The 25505-nt window shown below is 40.5% G+C and overlaps 1 protein-coding gene across 5 annotated transcripts in view; it reads right to left on the bottom strand.

Moving 5' to 3' along the window:
• Positions 1 to 13072, bottom strand: part of NBEA (neurobeachin) — an 858254-nt gene extending 845182 nt beyond the window's left edge. For 4 of the 5 annotated variants that reach the window (XM_048847613.2, XM_048847638.2, XM_048847630.2 and 1 more), the window contains exon 1: positions 12478 to 13071. In XM_048847613.2, the coding sequence (XP_048703570.1) occupies positions 12478 to 12741 (264 nt within the window). In that variant the 5' untranslated portion in view covers positions 12742 to 13071. Of the gene's footprint in view, positions 1 to 12477 lie in introns of all 5 variants that reach the window. The other variant, XM_048847621.2, reaches the window with a different exon arrangement.
• Between the last annotated feature and the right edge of the window lie 12433 nt (positions 13073 to 25505).

Raw genomic sequence — 25505 nt, 5'->3', positions numbered from 1 at the left:
TTCAAATATTAGTGAAATAAATATCTAAGGAAAAAATAAAAAATTATAGATGGGAATGAAAACTCTGGATCTGCTTTTGTCTTCACTTAAACCAGTGCAACTCCATTCCTTAAAATTATTTACTCACAATTTACAGTAGTGTAGATGAGAGAAGAATCAGACCTATAGCATAAAAAAAGTGCTACAATACAAAAGGCTGAAAACAGTTTACAATCCATAGTAATGACTGGAGTTAACAATTGTTGCAAAATGCTAAATTCCTCAGTAACACAACTGTAAGCAGTAATGTTCAACAATGCCTCAGCATATTTATTACAGTGCTAAAAAGAACTCATCTCACTAAGATATGTAATCCTATTTAGCTAGGATTTCAATTTGCAGACTAAACAAAAAATACTAGCTGTAATTTTTCAAGACCCAGCATTTTGTTTTGAAAGCACAAGCAAGCCTCCACAAAACTTCAAGTTTCTTAACATGGATTTTCAATCAAACTCATGTCTTAATAAATTATAGCCTGCATCACTTCCTGTGCATCCTCTGATTCACTTCTTGGTCACACATAAAAACATGTTAAATTACACCGTGCACACGTGGTAACAATTAAATTTGTATACAAAGGAAACCATTTTTAAAAGACCTTGTGAATTTTCTCTTTCAAAAACTGCTTTCATCTCAAATATATACAATCGGTTCAAATAAACCTATACAAACCATGTTTCTAGGAAGTTACAAGGATCTAAAGTACCCAAAAGTACACAAACAGAAAATAATTTAACACAGAAGCTGAAAACCTGACATCACTATTACACTGGGCTAGCAACATCGCTACAGTGAAGAATGAGATTAGTTTCTTGTTTAAACAATGGTTTGTCCAAGTGCTGCAAAATCCATATGCCTCTTCAGATCACCCTGAAAACTGTAATGCCTCAAGGGAATCAGAATAGGGTAAATGGTCTAAATAGGAGGTCAAGAGGATCCCAAGATTCAGTACCCTAGAAAAATCACCCCCCTATCAATATTTTATACCCCTTATAACTTTTTTCTGCCCACACCTGGAGTTCATACTATGCCTGTGAATCTCCCCAGCCTGATAGTACCTATTCAGGACTTCTTAGCTAGAGTCTGGCATCCATTGCCGCTTTAGGGAAACTATGTTTAACAAGTTACTTAGGGTAAAAGCTGAATCTGCAATGTGGCTTGAGCCAAGTTGATTAGTTAAAATCATTTGCACATCTACAACAGCACTGGAGCTCTGCTGAAAGCCTGAGTGTATGCAGACAGCCTGATGTCAATGGTAGTTTCAAGAATGATATGATGTGGCCATTGAACCTGAACAGCATCCACATACTGCGAGTTTGAATCCTGCCTTTTGTTTCTTTCTGAGCATGTATGTTGTGCACATTAGCTGCTCTCTGTCAGCATCCTGCAGGGGCTCCTTCTGGAAGTTTAATCTTGAGAACAAAGCTTCTGATTTTAGAGCCAGTATTTCAGAGGTCTCTAAAATCCACATGCAGATGCAAATTTTACTTTAGAAGCATTATCAAGGAAAATAGCATTAAACAAATAGAAGGAAGATGAAAGCATCTAGCAAGTACCAGCACAAGGGCAATTTAATCATGCCACATGTTTCTTGCCCATCTCCTGAATAATGGGTCTGAGTCTGATCCAAAGAAAAGGAATCAGCTGCAAATCTCAATGTCAACAGGTTCTACAGCAGAGGTAGTCAATAGGCACACTGAAGGCCAAAACCGTACCGTCAGATGCTTTTGAACAGACTCCAAAATCTTATTATCGTTGTTATTTTTATTATTTTCTCTAGAATCTGGACCTTGACTATACCTTAACAAAAAATAATTGACTACCCCTGTTCTACACGGTTGCTGAACATCAGAAGAGCTCTATTTTAAAGGACTAGGATAAGGTCACAGGTTGACATTGACTAAAGTGACCAGGACATGTTTGTTTATATTCAGTATGTTTATATTCATCAAGGAAACTGAACAAAAATCCATCTATCAATTTTACCTTTTTAAAGTGCTGCAGATTCTGTGAAAAAGGAAGTAAACAAAATTGACACTAGAAAAGTGTTAGTCACATGGTCAACAGTCATAGCAACTATATACAATATGCAACTATTCAGTTCAATGACTAGTTGAGTCAAGGTTGAAACACCAACTGGGAGTACAAAAAATAGGGAAGCCTGTTTTCCTCTTTCTATCTATGAATAAAAATTTAATGTGATGCTGAGATCTACTAGATCTAAAATTTTGAATGGCATGATGACCAGATCAGTTTATTTCACTAACTAAAGATAGTATTTTGCTTAATAAATCTGTTATATTAACCACATTTTGATAATTTAATGTATCCAGCACATTTAAGGTAGTTTTATTAACTATAAAAAATCATTCTAAAATGTTTTCTGCATTTTAATTTCCATCCAAACAGAGCTTCACACAAATAGAATTAAAAACATCAATCCAGTGAATAAGAAATGTATCATTCACCATACTCTGACAAAAAATTGAAAAATTAAGTGTCTGAATAAATATAAGTCAAGCTATGCATGTGTATGCAAGCTTAAATGTGTAGAGATGGAGCATACCCCCTGGTTAGTAAAAGCAGCACCAAACAGTGTAAAGGCTATATTTAGTTGCTGTCATAAATATAAATGGAAGGGTAAACCCCTTTAAAATCCCTCCTGGCCAGAGGAAAAATCCTCTCACCTGTAAAGGGTTAAGAAGCTAAAGGTAACCTCGCTGGCACCTGACCAAAATGACCAATGAGGAGACAAGATATTTTCAAAAGCTGGGAGGAGGGAAAGAAACAAAGGGTCTGTGTCTGTCTGTATGCTGCTTTTGCCGGGGATAGAACAGGAATGGAGTCTTAGAACTTTTAGTAAGTAATCTAGCTAGGTATGTGTTAGATTATGATTTCTTTAAATGGCTGAGAAAGGAACTGTGTTGAATAGAATGACTATTCCTGTCTGTGTACCTTTTTTGTAACTTAAGGTTTTGCCTAGAGGGATTCTCTATGTTTTGAATCTAGTTACCCTGTAAGGTATCTACCATCCTGATTTTACAGAGGGGATTTCTTTACTTCTATTAAAGTCTTCTTGTAAGAAAACTGAATGCTTTTTCATTGTTCTCAGATCCCAGGGTTTGAGTCTGTGGTCACCTATGCAAATTGATGAGGATTTTTACCAAACCTTTCCCAGGAAGTGGGGTGCAAGGGTTGGGAGGATTTTGGGGGGAAAAGACGTGTCCAAACTACGTTTCCCAGCAAACCCAGTTAGAGTTTGGTGGTGGCAGTGGAGATCCAGGGACAAAGGATGAAATTAATTTGTACCTTGGGGAAGTTTTAACCTAAGCTGGTGAAAGTAAGCTTAGGAGGTTTCCATGCAGGTCCCCACATCTGTACCCTAGAGTTCAGAGTGGGGGAGGAACCTTGACAGTTGCAAATCAATGTTTTAATGGTTACCAACCAGTGAGATTCAACCCTTCTTTAGGCAAATAATTGAAAAGCACAAATCCAAAACAAGATTAAAACAATTTAAATCAAGTTTTCCTGCCAGCTGATTTAAATCATGATTAAAATTGGTGATTTAAATCAATCCACCCTGAGATTATATTGCAATACTATAGCTTGCAAGCCAATAAAACTGTATAATCATATTAGTTATTATTTGTATAATCATATTGCCTACAAGACCCAGTTGCAGATCAGAACTCTTTTTGCTTGGCTTTGTACAAATACTGAACAAAAAGACTAAGTACCTACTGGAATAATCTAAAGACTGCAGATTCTTTCCTTGCATATGGAGTTAAAAGGTAAGCTTTTTCCTGCTCATTTATTCATACAAATTATTTTGGACGGTATAGGTACACAAAACACTTCAACGAAAGAAATATATAAACATGGTTATTGAATAGTGAGTCTTTTTTGTGACAAATGTTAGATAGGTGCAATATTTAATATTTTAAAGTCACTGCATGCCTAGCAGGTCTTAAAGACATTGTCAATTTAAAACAAAAAGTTTAAAGTAAAGTAATTTCAGGTACTTCCACTGGCCTTCTAGTAATTGTGGTTTTAACAGTGATGGTTGCTTTATAAAACCCTAAAATAGATTTCCCCCAGTGGGAAGGGGGGCAAAGTACACTTGCCATTCTCTAAAACCTTTAAACTAAACTATAATCAAAACTTCTTGATTTAAACAAAACCCTATCTTTAACCTAGGTAGCTGTAGGAGAAAATGCAGATAGAATCCCTACAGCAGAGTGGGGGCTATCCTGTTTATTGCACTCGGTGTAGCATGTATGATTACCTGCCCTGTGGGCGGGTGGCATATGTGTGCGTTCGGTGCAAGGAGCTCCTGGCCCTCAGAGACTGTGTACAGGCTTTGGAGGCCAGGGTGGCAGAACTGGAGGAGCTAAGGGAGGCAGAGAGGTATGTTAATGAGGCTTTCTGGGACACTGTAGATTTGTCCCACCTCCGGTCAGACAGCCCCTGTGCTGTTAAGGAGGATGAAAGCCCCAGAGAAGGACAGCAGTCAATGAGAACAGAGGGAAACCTTCCCATAGTTGGGACCCTCCTTCCAGATGATGTTGGGGTATTCTCTCACACTGAGGTTACCCCTCTGGGGGAGGGAACTCCAGTCATTAGTAAAAGGCAGGTGTTAGTAATGGGAGATTCGATCATTAGAAACCTAGATAGCTGGGTTTGTGATGACCGGGAGAACCGTATGGTGACTTGCCTGCCTGGTGCGAAGGTTGCGGCTCTCTTCATGCATCCAGATAGACTAATGTGTAGTGCTGGGGAGGAGCCGGTGGTTGTGGTACATGTAGGTACCAATGACATAGCGAAGGGTAGAGAGATGTCCTGGAGGCCAAATTTAGCCTGCTTGGAAAGAGACTGAAATCCAGGACCTCTATGGTGGCATTCTCAGAAATGCTTCCAGTTCCACGTGCAGGGCCAGGTAGGCAGGCAGAGCTTCAGAGTCTCAATGTGTGGATGAGACGATGGTGTAGAGAGGAGGGGTTTAGATTTATTAGGAACTGGGGAAACTTTTGGGATAGGGAGAGCCTATACAGGAAGGATGGGCTCCACCTAAACCAAAGTGGATCCAGACTGCTGGCACTTAGTTTAAAAACTGCTCTGCAACCTTTTTAATGTTAAGAGATGGGGGAAAGCAGATTGCTGCAGAGGCGCACGTGGATCGGACAGAGACTTCTCTTAGAGGAGAGTCTATTGATAGAGATTCTCTAGGTTTTAGTCAGGAGGAGGGGATGAAAGAGGACAAAGTATGGGCCAGATCAGACGAGAAACATGCACATAAAGAATCTGACACATCAGAAAAGGGCAGACAAATAAACAGTGACAAGTTTTTAAAAAGTGCTTGTACACAAATGCTAGAAGTCTAAATAATAACATGGGTGAACTAGAGTGCCTCGTGTTAAAGGGGAATATTGATATAATAGGCATCACAGAAACCTGGTGGAGTGAGGACAATCAATGGGACACAATCATTCCGGGGTACAAAATATATCGGAAGGACAGAACAGGTCATGCGGGGGGAGGGAGCGGCACTATATGTGAAAGAAAATGTAGAATCAAATGAAATAAAAATCTTAAATGAATCCACATGTTCCACAGAATCTTTATGGATTGTAATTCCATGCTCTAAGAAGAATATAACAATAGAGATGTATTATCAACCAGCTGACCAGAACAGCGATAGTGACGATGAAATGCTAACAGAGATTAGAGAGGCTATCAAAATAAAAAATTCAATAATAGTGGGGAATTTCAATTATCCCCATATTGACTGGGTACATGTCTCCTCAGGACGAAATGCAGAGACAAAATTTCTTGATACTTTTAATGACTGCTTCTTGGAGCAGCTGGTACAGGAACCCACAAGGGGAGAGGCAACTCTCGATCTAGTCCTGAGTGGAGCGCAGGATCTGGTCCAAGAGGTAACTATAACAGGACCGCTTGGAAACAGTGACCATAATATAACAACATTTAACATTCCTGTGGTAGAAAGAACACCTCAACAGCCCAACACTGTGGCATTTAATTTCAGAAAGGGGAGCTATGCAAAAATGAGGAGGTTAGTTAAACAGAAATTAAAAGGTACAGTGACTAGAGTGAAATCCCTGCAAGCTGCATGGACACTTTTCAAAGACACCATAATACAGACTAACATGGCTACCCCTTTGATACTCTATCCCATGGACTCCCTCAACATTTCAGCTCCCCCACAGTTTGACCCTAGAACCTCACATCACCCTCCAGATATCCCATTTCCCCTCCATCACCCAAAATAGACCCTTGCTGCCTCTGGGCCTCCCAGTATGCCTCTTCAGACATTCCAGTTCTCCTCCACAACCCTTCAAGTCACATTTATGTTCTCTGCTCCATCTAGGGTTGCTTCCTTTCAACTTGCTGATAACTGGACCTCAAGACACGACCTCTGCTCCACCTCTTCCCCTCCGCCCCCCCTCCCCGACCCAAGACCCTGCCCTCCATCACTCACTCCTCTCCCTCACGTCCCTGTCGTTCGCTGGATCATCTCCACCTCCCCTCAACCAAACTGTGCTCCCTCTGTTCTAGGGCTGGAATGGGAGCTGCTGCAGCCTGACAAGGAGCCTTCCTGCAGGTAGGAGGCAACCCTGGCTGAGCAGGCTTTTTGGCTTTCTGGTTGAAAACCAGGCACCTGGCAACCCTAAATGGCACCTGGACACAGAAGTCAAAAACCAGACTGTCTGGGTAAAACCCAGATGCGTGGCAACCCTAGCTCTACCTCACAACAGACTGAGTACTTTTTTTGGGAGCCAACATGCCCTTAGCAACTTAAGTGAGCTTTAGGTGCGGACTTTTGAAGAGCTTTTGTGCCTTGGCTCCAGCTCCACTTTTCCTGATGGTCCCATCACCATATCACATACACCATGCATATATACTCCAGACAATTATGTAAAGACAATTATGTATACACAAGGAGAAATTGACAGAAAATCATAAGTTTTATATTATGCAGGTTTTGGTTCCAGCTCAATAGTTCAGATTGACAGTTCCTTTCTAAGCCATATTTTGATATACATCCCCATGTATACGAAGGAGTTATTCACCTTTCCCCCTTTCTGTTTAACGATATACAAATTGGATGTTGACGTAAAAATGTTTGTAACTTCAGTTTGTTATTTTCGTGTTTGTTTGTGAATACTGTATTAAATATTCCTGTGTTTAAATGAAAACCCATTATTAGAAATCCATCATTGGTGTAAAATGGCTATTCATTCTGAAACAAACATTAATTTGAAGGTTTAATTTAAACAAATGCAATTGTACTGCCCTTTTTTTTTTTAAACTATGTGCACTTCCAGACACATGAAATAATCATCTATTCGGAATGTCACTGTGCATTTTTTTAAATGAAAACAAACATACTAAGTAGTACTTTACTACTTGTAACAATTATTTTCAATCTTAAGAGCACATTCCACAAGTGACTGCACTCATGACAGTTTTTTACATAGATATGTAAACACAACATTTGATTTAGTGCACTACAAACTTTCTGGAAAATATTTTACAGCATATTTCTAATACTTGAAAAAAAAACTGACAGATTAACCAGATTTTGCTTTTTTATGGGACTGTCCATCAGAACTTTCAATACAAAAGGCAAGTTAGAAATTGCCAAACACCTGAGTTTAACCATTAAGTATACCATCAGTAATACAGTGCTATCATCATGATTTCATATGCTTTTGTTTGTTATTAGATTTATAAAGAAAGTTTGTTTCCAAATACACTGTAGCAAGAGAAACTGTCAGTGCCAAGGGCGATAAAAAGCTAATTCCCTACATTGAACTATCACTAGGAGAGCCATAACATAGCATAAGGCTTGACTCAAAGGGGAGAGGAAACTTCCACTAGTAAACAGGGATCTTACCTCATCTGCTACAGCAAATTAAGCTTTCATTAAAAAGAAAAGGCATCCTAGCCTTTTCAGTTAAGAAACCCTCCCAAGTGCAAATAAAATGTAAACTAAGACAGCATTTACTTCTAACATCTGGAAGACGCACACCCTGAAACAATAACTTTAAGATACCTTAGGCTCTATTTCACCCCACAAATCCCCAGTGCAGATGTGCTGCACTGCACCAGCCTAAGATGCATCTGTAAGTTGCAACCCCCATTCTACATCAATGCCATGTATCTACATTAAAGGGCTGCACCAACATAACTACACTGATGTAGTTATAACTGCGCAAGTTCCTCTTTAAACACTAATTCTAGCTCCAGCACACAATCTGAACAGTTCTTGTGTGGGGGAGAATTCTTCCAAGGCTAAGGAAATAGTTCTTCCTCCACACGAACCTCAGAGCTTTGATAGCCTCCCTACCAATTTTATTGCCATTAAATGTAAGAGGAGAAATAGAATAGTCAGATTCCACAGTCTCATCCACCAAATTGATCCTGCCCAATTCTTTTCTCACACCTTATGACACAGAAGAGTAAAACTTTAGTTACAGAAGGTCCATGCACCACCATGAAGGGGGTAAATAATCCTGCTCCTAAGAGAGCTATGAACTGCATCCAACTGGATATTACAAATCCTGTCTCCAAGTCCATCTTTCTTAGCCCTTTAAAAAATTCTATGTCTCGAAGTTATGCCAAGCTTCAGCCATCCTCTTTCTACCTGGCTTCAAACCTTAAACTTACTTTGAGCACTGACAGGAACCCTATGCACTCTGGTTAGTGACCCAATAGATGCTTTATTGACAGTCAACATAGCATCTTCTACAATTACCATTATCTAGCTACCCTTTCAGTTTCAAGATGACCTTTCATAAGCAATATGGGGAAAGGAGTAAATTTGATACTAAACCCCACAATTGATAGTTCAAAACTAACCTATATCAGAACACATGGAGGTAAATAAAACTCGTGGACAATTTGACTCCACAAGACAAAATCTTCAAAGGAAAACATCCCTATAGTAAATATTTGACTAAGGAATAGATAAATGTTTTAATGAACCAGTTATTTAATTCTGGAACATTCAAACCAGTGCTGAGATATCAGTATAAATATAATTAAGGGCCAAAGTCTACCATGACATATGTGGGATTGCATGAGTAAAAATGAGAGTAGGATGTAGCCTGAGTGTGCTGTTTTGTTGCTACAGAGGGCACCATTACATACCCAATATTCCCACTCCAGAAGTACCTGCGGTTGTCACAGTATCTTCCTGTACTACAAGATACAATGGTACTACGTCACTGCAGTGTCAAAAGTTGATTTTTAAATAGTACACGACGTACTACTTCAGACTGGGTCACTTGATGGGATAGGTTAAAATGCAAGAAATGCAGCATAATTTTGGAATACTCAAACAGATTTTTCAGAGTTAATTTAAGATAAGTTATTTAATAACTTGATTACACGTAGGCAGCAGTTTATTTTAAACAATTGTGAACAGCAATAACACTTAAACCTCAATCTTTGTACCTTTCCCATATGCCACAGATGAGCAGAATTTCTCAGTCAAAACCTAGTCCATTTGAGACAAATACAGTATAAAAAGTGATTCAAGGGCATTCTTAAGTAGTTTATTCACTTTTAGTTAAATGTAGTGATTAGAATAGTTGATGGTTATGTTGTAGTTTTACTTTAATGATCTCACACCAGGATTTCCCAACATTATCGCCGGCTCGGCATCAATTCAGAGACTGCAATTTCTTAATTCTATGGTATGTTTGGATACAGAGAATATTTCATCATACATACTGTATCACAGAGGTCATTTTTCAAGAATCAGACATTACTGTGACAGCCACCTGTAAGGTAACAAGAAAAGCCCAACCCACTGTATACTCCCTTAAACAAAGGAAAGCTAGATAACTCCAAATGGCTTGTGTACATGCTACGGGATAGTTAAAGGCACGATGATTGTCAGAGACTGGCACACTATATCATTTTATCCAAGAAGTCATTGAAGACAGCACTTTAAACAATGCCCATTCACATTAGCACACACAACTAAAGGACACTCATTCATAAATAGTACATTTTAGCAACTATAAATTGTTTCCCTCAACCTCAAGCTTTTCCTCAAAAAAGAAAAAACGCTAAAAATAAAGAAATACATTTCATTTTAAATACTTGGAGCTAAAAATCAATAATGCAGCAGCAGGGGAACGTTGGTAGTTTACAGGATATACCACCATAATTTTGTTTTCTAGCTTCCAGGCTCATTTTGTTTGTTTTACTTGTGAGTAAATTAACTTCCAAAATATAAGCATAAATGCACACTAGTCATTCAGTGCACTGGAGAGTGTTAGATTATATTTCCACATCAAAGAAAGATGATATTCTCTCTGCTACTGTATGCCCGAGTCCATCTGTTAAGCAATGACTTATCCAGAATGCATAGATACTGCAGTAGCTTCCCAAGTGGTTTTATGTTCACGTGTGTCCCCTGATGCTGAAAGCATTACTATAACCTTTATTCATATTTCTAGATTTAAATGCGTACCTTTCAACATTAACTAAACAGTGGGTAGTCCTGTAACCAAATAGTTTAAACAAACATTTTATGACTTTCTGAGAAATATCACCAAACAAAAACCAAACACAAAAAGTAATGTTAGTCTTTGTATCAGCAATTAGGCTGTCAGATTTAAGCTTCCTCCCTTTTCATTAGCAATACCAACCAAGGAGGATAAACACAGGAAAAAGATTAAGCACTCTACACTTATGTAATGATTTATCTGAAGCTACTAAAAGAAATATCACTTCATGTTATTTCCCTATTCCCAGTGCTACTGTGAAATGAATGGATAATATCCAATAAAGTGACGAATATCAAGTTCTGACAACTTGTACCACAATAGTTTATCTGAAAGGTTACTTGTAAAGATAATTTTAAGATGACAAAATAGTTTGAAAAGACAGACAGTTGTCTGTCTTTGACTTGACACATTCACAAAACAAGAGCTTTAACTCGTGTATCCACATAAACCATAAAGATTAAAATGATCTAACCAACCCACATCTCTCTCTGAATGCTGCAGCTCTTCCATTCAGCCTGCGTTAGGTCAAAATGCAAATAATTGTCAACCATTGGAAGAATACATGGTTTTAAAGTGCCAGATACAATTTTATCTCTGTGCATGGTTTTGTTACAAAATGAACACAAGTTTAACATTTTAAACTTGTTTGTTAGAAGGGTAGTTTAAATTAAGTGCCCTTCAGTCTTAAGCAGTGGCTTTCTATCCTACTTCATAAGTAAAATTGAGGATATATTTTGTTGACTGAACTGCTTTCAAAAGCTTTGCTGCAGTGATTCATTTTTAGATCCATTTTTTTTCCTCTCCTTAGACTTCTGTAGGTTTCCCAGGCTTTGGTGTAGGTAGCGCAAAAACATTAAGTCATACAATCTTGCAGTAACTCTTTCATACCATCGAGTGAATGACCGAGGAGTTACACTGTAACATCCTTTTCCTGTTGTGTCTTTTATACACATGCAATAATGATTTTCCAACACACAGACCTTTTTGACACCCTTAATTCTGGAGGCAAGAATGCAGTTTGGTACACTAGAACAGGGGATTAAGACATGAGCAAACTAATCCCTTACAACAGAGTGTAGCAATACATACTTATTAAAATGACGCAAAAACTCTCCTCCTCAACATATCAAACCCGATTAGCTCCAGGCTAACAGGGTTAAATCTTTCAAACATTTGCATCTCCAAAGAAAGATACCAGCTCACGCTGCATTTCAATTTTATACAATTAAAAACAGATACAACATCAAATGTCCCTTTTCTTCAGAGGAATAAGTCGTCAGGCTATCTGGCAGTCTGCAAGCACCTGAAGTTTTCGATTACGAAACTGGTTCTCATATATAATAAACATATAAAAAAACTGGTTCTCATATATAATAAACATAAATTGCACCAACTCCACTTCCACAACAGAAGACAGCACAGGGGGAGGAGGAAGGAGATTAGACTGTAAAGAGTACGTGTTTGTTTCACTAGCTGAGGTCCTGTGTGGAGTTTAGGCTGAGCAGATGGGTCTCTCGCACAAGGTGAGGAAGGAGCCATTAGGTACACGGCAGAGCGAGTGGGTTGCATACGGATGAGCGTGCGGCTCACAAACCGGCATTGTGGGGAAGGGTGGAGTAGGCGAGAGGAAAGGGTCTCTCCTAGGGGTGAAGAGGGAGCAATGGGTGCATGCAAGGGATCGGGGCGGCGAAGAGGCAATCCATGGATACGCATGGTTTTGGGATTAGGAAGCAGCAGTGGTGGGAATTGGCAGGGGGGGAATGGGTGGGGTTCGTGGGGAAGGGAAGTCGCCGGCTGGGGAGGGTGCGTAGTGAGTCCCTGGGTCCCTCGGGGGGTCGGCAGGGGGCGCGGGCTGCCCTGACCCTGCCGGCGGGGAGGAGTGCCGGCCCCTTACCAGGTTGAGCACGGTCTCCACGATGTCCCGGTTGCTGACCTCGCCGACCTGGATGAGTCCGATGAGGACGGCGAATTTCATGCGGATGTTGCGGATGGGCACCGACGGGTTAATCATCCCCGCGGGGAGCACCACGGACCCAGAGCCCGACGCTCGCAGCTCCCCCATCACCGCGGCGCTGCCGCCACCGCCTCCTCCGGCCCCGACAGGGACGAGCCCCGCGGGCTGCGGGTCCGGCCCTGACACCGGCTTCTCACTCGCCATCTACCCCCCGCGCCCTCCGGCACCTGCCCCCGGCCGAGCCGAGCCGAGCCCAGCCCAGCCTCCACAGCAGCAGCGCCCGGCGGGGCCGCAGGGAGCCGGTCCGAGGCGCAGGGACCGTCCCGGCAGCCGCTCCACTATAATGAGGGATTATTATGGGCGCCGCTGCCCCGTTAGCCGGAGCCCGCCCGCCCGCCGGGGGCCGGAGGAGAAGCAGCCGCCGCGCCCGGCCCGGAGACGGCGCTGGGAAGCGGGCTGGGCACAGGTCCGCGAGCCACCAGCAGCACCGCCGCTGCCGCCGCCGCTGTTGTTGTGGAGCCGGAGCCGCTGCTGCCGCCGCCGCTCACTCCGCCATGTTGCCGCCCCCTGCCTGCGCTAGCCGCCAGGGCGCCTGCGCTGAACCCGGGGGGAGGGGGGCGGGGCGGGGCCGCGCGCCCCCCCTCTCCTCGGAGCTGTGGACAGGTGAGCAGGTGCGTCGGGCTGCGCCAGACCCAGAGCGGCCGGGCTTCAGTGCCGCCGCTCCCGCAGGGTGCACCCGGGTGCGGGTTACGCACCTGAGGCTGCGGTGGCAGAGACACCACCCCCGCCGGAGACACCGCCTGCCCCTGCCCTTGCCCTGACCCCACAGCTCCCTGCGGGCGGGGCACGGGGGTACTGGGGCTGCCCCGCCCCGCCCAGACCCCCGGCAGCGCTGCGGAGAACCTGGGGCCCTGCTGAGCCTGTGTACTCACCGCCCGCCTCTGGGGCCACAGCCTTGATTGGGGCCCCTGTCTCGCTGCTGATGACCCATCTGTTACGAAGCTATCTCTAGCCCCCACTACTAGGGGTGTTGGAACAATGTTTTATATTGGGGGGGTGCTGAAAGCCATTGAACAAAATTGTAAACCCTGTATATGTACACTTCAAACCAGGGGGTGCTGCTGCCTACTTCCCCTACCTGTGCTAGGCACTGTGGAGGCACAAGACAAGCGGCTCACTCCTAATGAGCCCTGCCTCTGCTTCCTGACTGAAGTTTTAGAAAGCCGATTTTGAAACCCCAGCCCTTCCACTTTGTCATACCAGGGCTGAAAGTTTAGGGAAAATCACCCAAGCAGTTTCAGAAACAGGGATTTTAAAGCTCAGTGAATGAAGCAACAAAGATTTTCCTAACGTTCTGAGGTTTTGGTTCTGAGACAAAGATAGTGCTTAGCCAGACCGTTAAGTTCAGTAGCCTCGCATTGACAGTGGCTAGCACTGGCTATTTGAGAGGAAAAAACTCCCACAGTAGGCAGTTATCAAATATCCTGGCCTCAGGGAAAGCTTTCCACCTACCCTCTCAGTAGTTAAAGGCTGGGTAATGCCCCAAAAATTGAGGGTTTATATCCCTTCCCAAGTTCCTTTTAGTATTTATTGTATAACACTGACTGTTCTTATCATGCCATATGACTGTCTAATCCTTATCAATTCTGCTAAATTCTTGGCTTCAGTGATATCTCATAGTAATCAGTTCCTTCAAGCCTATTTCTTAAGCTAGAGCAGAGGAGAGAAGTGTCTGTTACTTGTTCTGAACAAGCTCAAGTAACAATTATTTGAATATTTAAAGTTATATACACAGACTTTTCTCACATACACATGGGAGTAGTTCCCACTTTGTTCAAAAACACTAATCAATTGTGTGGGATTCAGTTTTACCCTCAGACTTAGTTGATTCTAGAGTTCATCTCTTAGAACATCTTGATTCCAATCCTTAAAATAATCTTATTAAAGTGCTCATTCCCGCCCCTCATATCCAGATTGGGTTAACAAGCTGCATCTGCCACAATTGGTTAACAGAACTCAGTTAGCATCCCCCTGAGGGTTACAGCACCTGGTGATAAGGTGGATCAGTGGGAGTTAAGCACCTATGTACCTTTATGAATCCCATGCAATATGCATAGCCCAGACACACACAGCCATGAAGAGGGTACATGCTGTCAGAGAACCCTGTCTGTCTCCTCCTATATGGAAGAAGCAAAAGAGAGAAAGCAACAAAAAGTTCAATAGGGGAGAATAGGGAAACAAGAGGCTATCTTGAAAGGAAAGAGATTAATTTCTTTACAGTTCACAAGATTCCTCCTGCAACTTTGCACAGCTTACAGAGTTTGCAATGAATTCTGTTGCTCAGCAATTTAAAAATGTTTGTAAAAAACTAAGAAAGTTCCCAGGCAAAAACCTTAACCTAAGTAATAGATTCTTTCAACTATAGCTTATTTCACTTAAATATTTTTTTAAAAGAGAATATATGGTAGTTTTCTCAAAAAAACCCACAAACCTGTGAATGCCTGTCAATTTCAAATTAAGGTTTTACCTTGCAAACAAACCAAAGGTATACAAATGCTTAATTAAAGTTACTCAAAAAACCTTAATGCTGTCTGATTGCACCACCCTGAAAACAAATAAAAATATTAATGACCATTTCAATGAACCTGCATGATGGATGGGTGAGTTTGTCACAGAGTTGAGCGGTTCTCAAGTTTGTGTGGTGGTGGTAGAGTTTCAGTAAGCTTGTTTCTGTTATTTTAACTGTTCAAAGTGTTTTTCCAGTATGTTTATTTTGTAAAATGTAATCTTATCTTAGAATTTTATCTTTTTTTGAGAAAACCACAACGTTTCTTAAGGGTTTTGTATTAATTTTTGAGGGCTAAAGGTATAATTAACAGAAACTTTCAGCTTTCAAGACCACCACGTTCCCCACCTATTTCAAAGACCATATCCATTCCCCATATTTAGGTAGCTTCATTTAAAAACAACAGAATCATAGTTTGGACTCCTATTGTATATACTTTCTTATTGCAGACCATTCATGGCAGACTGTGCTTTAATTTACACTCTTGATCTTTAGATTACAAAAAAATTGTGTGTCTCTGCAAAAGTTGCAAGAGGAAAAAGTTGTATTTGTGAAACACTATATAAGTATGATATTTTCAATTCAGGACTTGAACTGAGACAGAACAATGTTTACTGCTGTTTCCTCTGTTAAAGTAATTAAATATGCAGTACAGAATATAAGGAAATACTGAGAGAGAGGGGAAGAAAATTCCCCACATCAGCTGTTAATTACAAGCTTCTTTTAATTCTGAAGATCACATTTTTTAGAAATAAGTTTATGAAATGAGGTGGTTTTTAAGCTGGATCAGTGTATAGAATAGTTGTCTTTAATCAATACCCTTTGCTTTTTGATCAGCAACATTTAAATGTGAGGAGTGTTCATCAGCTAATGTGAACATTATTTTAGCACTGACTTTCTGAAAGGAAAAAAATCTAACATTAAACTCTGCTCTAAACTAATCTCAGCTTTGGTGCTTATTTGCTGCTTCCTTTGCACTTCATCATATTGAAAATTAAAAGGGAAAAAATCCAATTTTTTCTAACTAATGTTCTCTTTGATTTTGATATAGGCTGTGCACACAGCTCCTATTGAAATAAGTGTTCCATTCATGGACCAGACAGTCACCTAGGTGTTACAATGCTCAGCATCACAATGCGTAACTTTTAGGTGACCAGAAAAATCACAAGCACAATGCTGTGATCCACAAAGCATGAGTTAGTATGATGAATGGGGAGAGACAGGCAACTTTGCACATGATCTACAAAGCCAGAACACTAGATGGGGAGCGATTTATGTTAGTCAGTGGGAGATGCTGATGAGATGGGTATATGCTAAGCCCCGCCCCTCTCATGGTGATTGGCACCTAAGTGTGGGCTGCAACAAGGCAGGTGATCTATGAAGTGGGGGAAGATAGGTGCTCCTCCACCTAAGATGAGTATGGAACCTGATCCAGTAGTTGTGTGCAGAGGCTGCTTAACTATACAGAAAACAGCCCTGGAGGAGCTCCCTTATAACTTTTAGCCCAGTGGTTAGAACATTCAGCTGGAATGTGACAGACCACTGATTCAAATCCTCCCTCTGCCTAATGAGATGGGATTTGAACAGGGATCTACTACCTCTCATATGAGTGGTCTAACCCCTGGGTTCTGGGCTAGTCTACTATGAATCTCCCTCAGTCTCTCCTATTGAGGTTGTTCTACTTAACTCAGTAACTGAATGATTAATTATTCATTGAGCCAGAGAGAGTGACTCTATAGCCCAGGGGTTAGGGCATTCACTTGAGGTGACAGAGTCTTGTTCAAATCACTTCACCTCATGAGGCAGAGAGCGGACTTGAACAGATGGTGACACACATGCCTGATGAGTGCTCTAACCCCTGGGCTAAAGATTATAAGGGAAGTCCTTGTCTTTCTTCCATTATTGTGTGTGATGTGTTAGGAGGCCGCTAAGCATGCCAGCTGGGTGAGACAATACATGTGACTTAATTGGAGGAGTGGTTACCTTCCCTGTTCCCATAGTTTGCTCTGGGACTTAGGCAGGAGATAGGTAGCCAGATGCCTAGTGTGAGGCAGCAGTGCACATGCTCAGAGGCCAAGACTTAGGGACCTAGGAAACTTTTACTGCAAAAACTTAAGTTCCAAGCAAGTTTAGGTGGGAGCTGAGTAGCAGTTTGGGGATCACAGTGACATCTAAAAACAGGACTTATGTGCCTAATTACCTTTGTGGATCCAGGGCCTAACCCCCAATCTTGCAAGATGTTCTGGGCAGGCAAATCCCTGCACTTGCATAGAGCCCCAGTAACTTCAGTATGCAAGATCAGTGCCATAGTCATGGCTATAATGGGATGTGATATTACCCTAGAAAATCTCTGGATCAGACTGGTATGCAGGGGGAGCACATTCACTGCTACACTCCTTAAAGGATGCAGTGTACTTGTCCGTACAGGCTTGTGAGAAAGGGGATGTAGGGACATGGCCGTACTCCCTTTCTATTTTTGGCAATATGCTCTCCAGTGACACATGGAGAAAGCAAAGTCTGTGTTCCTTGAATATGCCTTTGCCTGCCTCCCCTTTCTCACCACCATGCCAGGAACTTGCTGGAGGAGGGGGGCCTCCTTCTATCCTTTCCCTAACTTTGCACAGCTTTATAAAGAACTGTCAGAATCTGGACCACAAGTAATGGAACTGTTCAACTTAATAAGGACATTAATTTTGCTATGCTCTGTCTCAATTATAAAATTTTAATGAAATACAAAAATAGTGGGCTGTTGCAGCTCAGAACTGAGATGCATTTGAACTGCACAGAATCTGCCCTTGTAGCATCCAAATCCTAATTTTTTTCAATCTTTCGTCATAGGTCAGATTTTCTAGATCCTTCATCATTTTTGCTGCTCTTTCTCTGGACTTTCTCCAATTTGTCCATGTCTTTCCTGAAATGTGGTGTCCAGAACTGGACCCAATATTCCAGCTGAGGCCTTATTCGCATGGAGTGGATCGAAAGAATTACTTCTCACATCTTGCTTACAATATTCCTGATAATATATCCCAGAATGATGTTTGCAGGGTTTGGGTTTTTTTGGTTGTGGCTTTTTTTTACATCAGTTTTACACTGTTGACTCATGTCATAAATATAAAGGGAAGGGTAAACCCCTTTAAAATTCCTCCTGGCCAGAAGAAAAATCCTCTCACCTGTAAAGGGTTAAGAAGCTAAAGGTAACCTTGCTGGCACCTGACCAAAATGACCAATGAGGAGACAAGATATTTTCAAAAGCTGGGAGGAGGGAGAGAAACAAAGGGTCTGTGTCTGTCTGTATGCTGCTTTTGCTGGGGATAGAACAGGAATGGAGTTTTAGAACTTTTAGTAAGTAATCTAGCTAGGTATGTGTTAGATTATGATTTCTTTAAATGGCTGAGAAAAGAACTGTGCTGAATAGAATGACTATTCCTGTCTGTGTACCTTTTTTGTAACTTAAGGTTTTGCCTAGAGGGATTCTCTGTGTTTTGAATCTAGTTAGCCTGTAAGGTATCTACCATCCTGATTTTACAGAGGTGATTCCTTTACTTCTATTAAAAAAGTCTTCTTGTAAGAAAACTGAATGTTTTTTCACTGTTTTCAGATCCAAGGGTTTGGGTCTGTAGTCACCTATGCAAATTGGTGAGGATTTTTCCCAAACCTTCCTCAGGAAGTGGGGTGCAAGGTTTGGGAGGATTTTGGGTGGAAAGATGTTTCCAAACTACATTTCCCAGTAAACTCAGTTAAAGTTTGGTGGTGGCAGTGGAAATCCAGGGTCAAAGGATAAAATTAATTTGTACCTTGGGGAAGTTTTAACCTAAGCTGCTGAAAGTAAGCTTAGGAGGTTTTCATGCAGGTCCCCACATCTGTACCCTAGAGTGCAAGGTTCCTTCCCCACTTTGACAACTCATATTTAGCTTGTGATCCACTATAATCCCTAGACCCCTTTCTGCAGTACTCGTTCTAGGCAGTCATGTATGCAATTGGTTGATCCTTCCTAAGAGGAGAACTTTTATCCTGTTTACTTTACTTTCATCGTATTTACTAGTTTGTCCACATTATTTGAATTTGCACCCCCTGGTATCATCTGCAAACTTTATAAATGTTCTCTCTCTGACATGATCTAAATCCTTGAAGAAGATATTGACTAGAGATGGACCCAGGACAGATCCCTACGGGACCCCACTCAATGTGCCTTGGACTGAACTGTTGATAACTACTCAGTGGGAATGGTTTTCCAACCAGTTATGCACCCGCCTTATAGTAGCTCCATCGAAGCTATATTTCCCTAGTTAGTTTATGAGAGGCTTATGCGAGACAGTATCAAAACCCTTACTAAAGTCAAGATATACCACGTCTACCGCTTCCCCCTAACCACCAGGCTTGTTACCCTGTCAAAAAAAGGTATTAGGTTGGTTTGACATATCCATGTTGACCATGACTTATCTTCTGGGTGTCTGCAAATTGATTGCTTAATTATTTGCTCCATTATCCTTCCAGGTACTGAAGTTAAACTGACTGGTCTGTAATTGGCCACATTGTCCTTAGTCCCCTTTTTATAGATGGGCACTATATTTGCCCTCTGCCAGTCCTCTGGAATCTCTCCCATGAGTTTTCAAAGATAATTAATTACTAATGGCTCAGAGAGCTCCTCAGTCAGCTCTTTGAGTATTTGAGGATGTATTTCATCAGGCCTCACCAACTTGAAGACATCTAACTTGTCTAAATAATTTTTAACTTGTTCCTTCCCTACTTTAGCCTCAGATCCTACCTCATTTTCACTGGTGTTCACTATGTTAGACATCCAATTGCTACTAATCTTTTGGTGAACACAAACAAAAGTCATTTAGCACTTCTGCCCTTTCCACATTTTCTGTTGCCCCCCCCCCTTTGTCCTTGGTTGTCTTCTTGCTTGTAATGTATTTGTAAAAGGTTTTCTTGTTACCGTTTCTGTCTATAGCTAGTTTAATCTTGTTTTGTGCCTGGGCCTTTCTAATTTTGTCCCTACCTGCCTGTGTTCGTTCACTCACAAAACTTAAAACATGTTTTTTTAAAAGCAAGGAAATATAGGCTGAAGAATGAGATGCTAGACATTTCAGTTACAGGAGAAGCATTTGACTAGAATCTTTTAATTTTATTGTGAAATATTGCCCACATAATTCAATATAATGTCCATGTGGAGTTGACGCTATTGAAATTTTTCTCTTCTGTTTTTAATATTCTGCATAATAAAATAGACTGAGTTTGCTCTCATGACTATGACTAGTAGTAAGTTCCCATACCCTTTCATCTTTTAAAAATTTAAACACACACACACAAATCTGGAAGTAGTTAAGGTAATAAAGACCACCAAAATCTATACATTTTTAAAAATCTAGATAAAAATATTTATTCAGTTTGTAGTTTTTTGCAACATTGTTTTATGGTACATTTATATAAAAATGTGAACAATCAGGTAGAGATTCTAGCTTTTAGGAGTCACTTTTCTCCTAGTGTGAAGGTTCAAGAGGGAAGGGGGAAATGTAGCATGCGAGTTCTAGTAATAACAAACCTCTAAAAGCTAGGTCTACAAAACCATACTCCCATATTTTCCTCAAGTTCAGTAGTAGTACTCTGTAAGTAGGCAGAATGAAATCAATAAAACGGCTTGTGATGTAGGGTGCTACTCAATCTTAGTAAAGGTAACAGACTTGGGTCTATAGGGAACAACAGAAATTACAATCTAAACTTGCCTTTGACTCCTTTTTGTTAATATGCAAAATTAGAAATGCAACAGGTTTTTCTATTGTGCCTGATACTAGGTCAGGTGGACCACTGGTTAAAACCCAGAAAGAGGAAAAAATGTGACAACATGAATTGCTAGAAATAGTTGAAACTAGGGCTGTCAAATGATAAAGAAAATTAATCGCACTGTTTAACAATATCATTTATTTAAATATTTTGGGAAGTTTTCTACATTTTCAAATATTTCAGTTACAACACAGAATATAAAGTATACAGGGTTCACTTTATATTTTTGATTTAAAAAATGTACTGTAAAAAAATAATTTTCAATTCACCTCATACAAGTACTGTAGTGCAATCTCTTTATCATGAAAGTTGAACGTGCAAATGCAGAATTATGTACAAAAAATAACTGCATTCAAAAATAAAACAATGTAAAACTTTAGAGCCTACAAGTCCACGCAGGCCTACTTCTTCTCCAGCCAGTCACCCAGACAAACAAGTTTGTTTACATTTGCAGGACATAATGCTGCCCACTTCTTGTTTACAATGTCACTTGAATGTGAGAACAAAGGTTTGCATGGCACTGTAGCTGGCGTTGCAAGATATTTATGTGCCAGATGCACTAAAGATTCATATGTCCCTTCATGCTTCAACCTCCATTCCATAGGACGTGCGTCCATACTGATGACGGGTTCTGCTCGATAATGATCCAAAGCAGTGCAGACTGACATGTTCACTTTCATCATATGAGTCAGATGCTACCAGCAGAAGGTTGATTTTTTTTTTTGATGGTTTGGGTTCTGTAGTTTCCTCATTGGAGTGTTGCTCTTTTAAGACTTCTGAAAGCATTTGCAACACCTCACCCCTCTCAGATTTTGGAAGGCACTTCAGATGATTAATCCTTGGGTTGAATGCTGTAGCTGTCTTTACAAATCTTACGTTGGTACCTTCTTTGCATTTTGTCAAATCTGCAGTGAAAGTGTTCTTAAAATGAAGAACATGTGCTGGATTATCTTCCGAGACTGCTATGTATTTCATATTATAGCAGAATTTAGGTAAAACAGAACAGGAGACATACTATTCTCCCTCAGGGAGTTCAGTCAAAATTGAATTAGCACTTTAGTTTTTTAACGAGCGTCATCAGCATGGAAGCATATCCTCTGGCATGATAGCTGGAGCATGAAGGAGCATACGAATGTTTAGCACATCTGGCATGTAAATACCTTGCAGTGCCAGCTACAGAAGAGCCTGTTCTCACTTTCAGATCTTGTGAATAAGAAGCCAGCAGCATTATCTCCTGTAAATGTAAACAAACTTGTTTGTCTTAGCAATTGGCTGAATAAGAAGTAGGACTGGCTGGACTTGTAGGCTCTAAAGTTTTACTTTGTTTTGAGTGCAGTTATGTAACAAACAAATCTATATTTGTAAGTTGTACTTTCACGATAAAGAGATTGCATTATGATACCTGTATGAGGTGAATTGAAAAATACTATTTGTACAGTGCAAATATTTGTAATAAAAATAATATGAAGTGAGCAGTACACACTTTGTATTCTGTGTTGTAACTGAAATCAATATATTTGAAAATGTAGGAAAACATCCAAAAATAGTTGTTAAACAATAGAATACCAATTGACATTTAACAGTGTGATTAAAACTGCGATTAATTGCGATAATTTTTTAATCACCATTAATTTATTTGTTTTTATTGTATGAGTTCATTGTAATCAACAGCCCTAGTTGAAACACTTACTCAGAAGCATGCTCTTTTTCAGGAGATGCTAGTTCACTAAACTGAAGTATTGCTCTAACTTTAATCTTCTGAGAGTTCACAATTAGCCCGTTTAACATATGATCCTTTTTGATTTTTCTCTTACAATCAGGTGACTAAGCTGAATCTCAAAAACATTTAAGAGTTTTGTGACCAGGATCCCAAGTGGGCACACTGGAGTTACTCAATTAGGGTGAACTGCAAAGAATGAGGCAAACAATCCCCAAAGCTGGTGGATATTCCTATACTTAGATTTACCAGACTAGCACAAAACAGCTTCTATAATACCTTACTGGTTACCCAGAAGCCAGCAACACAGTTCCCTTAAAGCAATACAGCCTTAGGCTCCACTCAGACACCCAAGTCAAATATGAGGAGGCTTACTGAAAATCTTAATCATATAAGAATGTTCTACCAATCCTAAGGGATTGGACACATTGCCTCCCAGGTTTCAGAGTAGCAGCTGTGTTAGTCTGTATTCGCAAAAAGAAAAAGGAGTACTTGTGGCACTTTAGAGACTAACCAATTTATCTGAGCATAAGCTGTCGTGAGCTACAGCTCATTTCATTGCTGAATGCATCCAATGAAGTGAGCTGTAGCTCATGAAAGCTTATGCTCAAATAAATTGGTTAGTCTCTAAGGTGCCACAAGTACTCCTTTTCTTATTACCTCCCAGGTTAATGAATATTCCAGTTTACAGCCAATCCTTATTAACTAAACATTTATTTTAAAAAGTATTGATTAAAAGATCAGTATACATACAGACATAAGTACAGTTCTGAGATCAGATTCATGGTAGAGATGGTGAGCTTTGTAGTTCCGAACAGTTCTTTCAGAATTAGTCCATGTTATGGTCCAATGTTCATATTCAAGGTGATCCAGATTAGGACTGGATATCTCCGGCTTATGATTTAAGCTTCCCCTGCATGAAGCATCAAACAGATCTGAGATGAAAAGGATCAGGACCCAAAGGGTTTTTATACAGTTCCAGGCCTTCTCTTGACAGATCGGAGTCTGTAGGCAAACAATAGGCAATCATGGAGACCTTGAAGTAGACCTATTTCCTAAGCATCACCGGTAATTAGCTACATAGATTAACATCAAGCAATTGCCTGTTTTCCACCAAATTATTCACAAGGTAAAGAGTTTGTTAATTAGAATAGGAACTCAGCCTTACCTATTATAATGCTATAATAAACAGACATTGTTTTAATCCCCTAGCATCTGAACTCAGTTACTATTGTTCTTAAATTATTTTTATGTCTACAAGGAGAATGTGTAAAATCAGTATGCTGAGTATTACTCTATTATGAAACATTCCTTATGACATTATCACAAGTTACTAATTACAATATCAGTTGGAAAAGAGGGAAATCTGGTATGAAAATACCTCTGCATGTGTTAAAGTAATTTTAATTGGCAGACAGAGTTTATGCTGTGTTGTATATTTAATATTTTAGCTACCTAGAAGAGAATGAAATGTTTAGATAGATGATCTTTGCTGGCCATTGTTCTCTGACTGGGCTTCAGAGCATTGCCAACAGCAGGAGACACAAGTAGAGTAAACTATCACACTTCATTGCAAGCATTTCCCCAAACAATTACCGTTAAATTACAACTATGTTGAAATAGCATTTACAATGTGCCAAGATGGGAGTGGAAGGTTTAAAAGTATGAATAGGCTCGTTTGTGTGAATAGTTCATAGATATTTTAGTGCCTAATTGTATCATTTTTGATAAATTGATGGTATTTCTGAATTTCGTTGAAATTGACAATTTGAGCCTACAGTAGCTGAGTGAAAATGTGTATGGCATAACAGATGCTCATAAAAGGCCTGATCCTATACTCACTGAGGTCAGTGACAAAGTTCCCTTCAGTGGTACACAATTCGAGCTAAGCAGGGTAGTTTGGCAAACTTTTTTTTAAAACTATCAAAAACAGCTTAACATTGCTGACCTACTTACTTGTCTCTTGGTTTGTATAAATATTTTGAAATTTTCGTCTTGATGTGTATTCAGCCATTGAGTCTATGACTTCATTAAAAATGGTTTGTTTCCATCCTGCATCATGATTCAATAATGCAGATCCATACTGACTTCAGTGGGACTCCAAGCAGACATACACAGGTCTATGCAGACAGACCCAGTGCAGAATTAAGGGTCTTGATTGGTAGCCAAAAGAATCTTAAGAGCAAGATCATTATCAGCTTGAAATGGAAGACTATCATAAAGACAAAAAGAAAAGGAGGACTTGTGGCACCTTAGAGACTAACCAATTTATTTGAGCATGAGCTTTCGTGAGCTACAGCTCACTTCATCAGATGTATACCGTGGAAACTGCAGCAGACTTTATATACACACAGAGAATATGAAACAATACCTCCTCCCACCCCACTGTCCTGCTGGTAATAGCTTATCTAAAGTGATCAACAGGTGGGCCATTTCCAGCACAAATCCAGGTTTTCTCACCCTCCACCCCCCACACAAATTCACTCTCCTGCTGGTGCTAGCCCATCCAAAGTGACAACTCTTTACATAATCAAGTCGGGCTATTTCCTGCATAGATCCAGGTTTTCTCATGTCCCCCCCACCCCCATACACACACAAACTCACTCTCCTGCTGGTAATAGCTCATCTAAACTGACCACTCTCCAAGTTTAAATCCAAGTTAAACCAGAACATCTGGGGGGGGGGGGTAGGAAAAAACAAGAGGAAACAGGCTACCTTGCATAATGACTTAGCCACTCCCAGTCTCTATTTAAGCCTAAATTAATAGTATCCAATTTGCAAATGAATTCCAATTCAGCAGTTTCTCGCTGGAGTCTGGATTTGAAGTTTTTTTGTTTTAAGATAGCGACCTTCATGTCTGTGATTGCGTGACCAGAGAGATTGAAGTGTTCTCCGACTGGT

The sequence above is a fragment of the Caretta caretta genome, chromosome 1 (genome assembly GCF_965140235.1).
Source record: "Caretta caretta isolate rCarCar2 chromosome 1, rCarCar1.hap1, whole genome shotgun sequence".
In the NCBI taxonomy this organism is placed as follows: domain Eukaryota; kingdom Metazoa; phylum Chordata; order Testudines; family Cheloniidae; genus Caretta; species Caretta caretta.
Note: the sequence above shows the minus strand (reverse complement) of the source record. Positions and strands in the feature narration are given on the sequence as shown.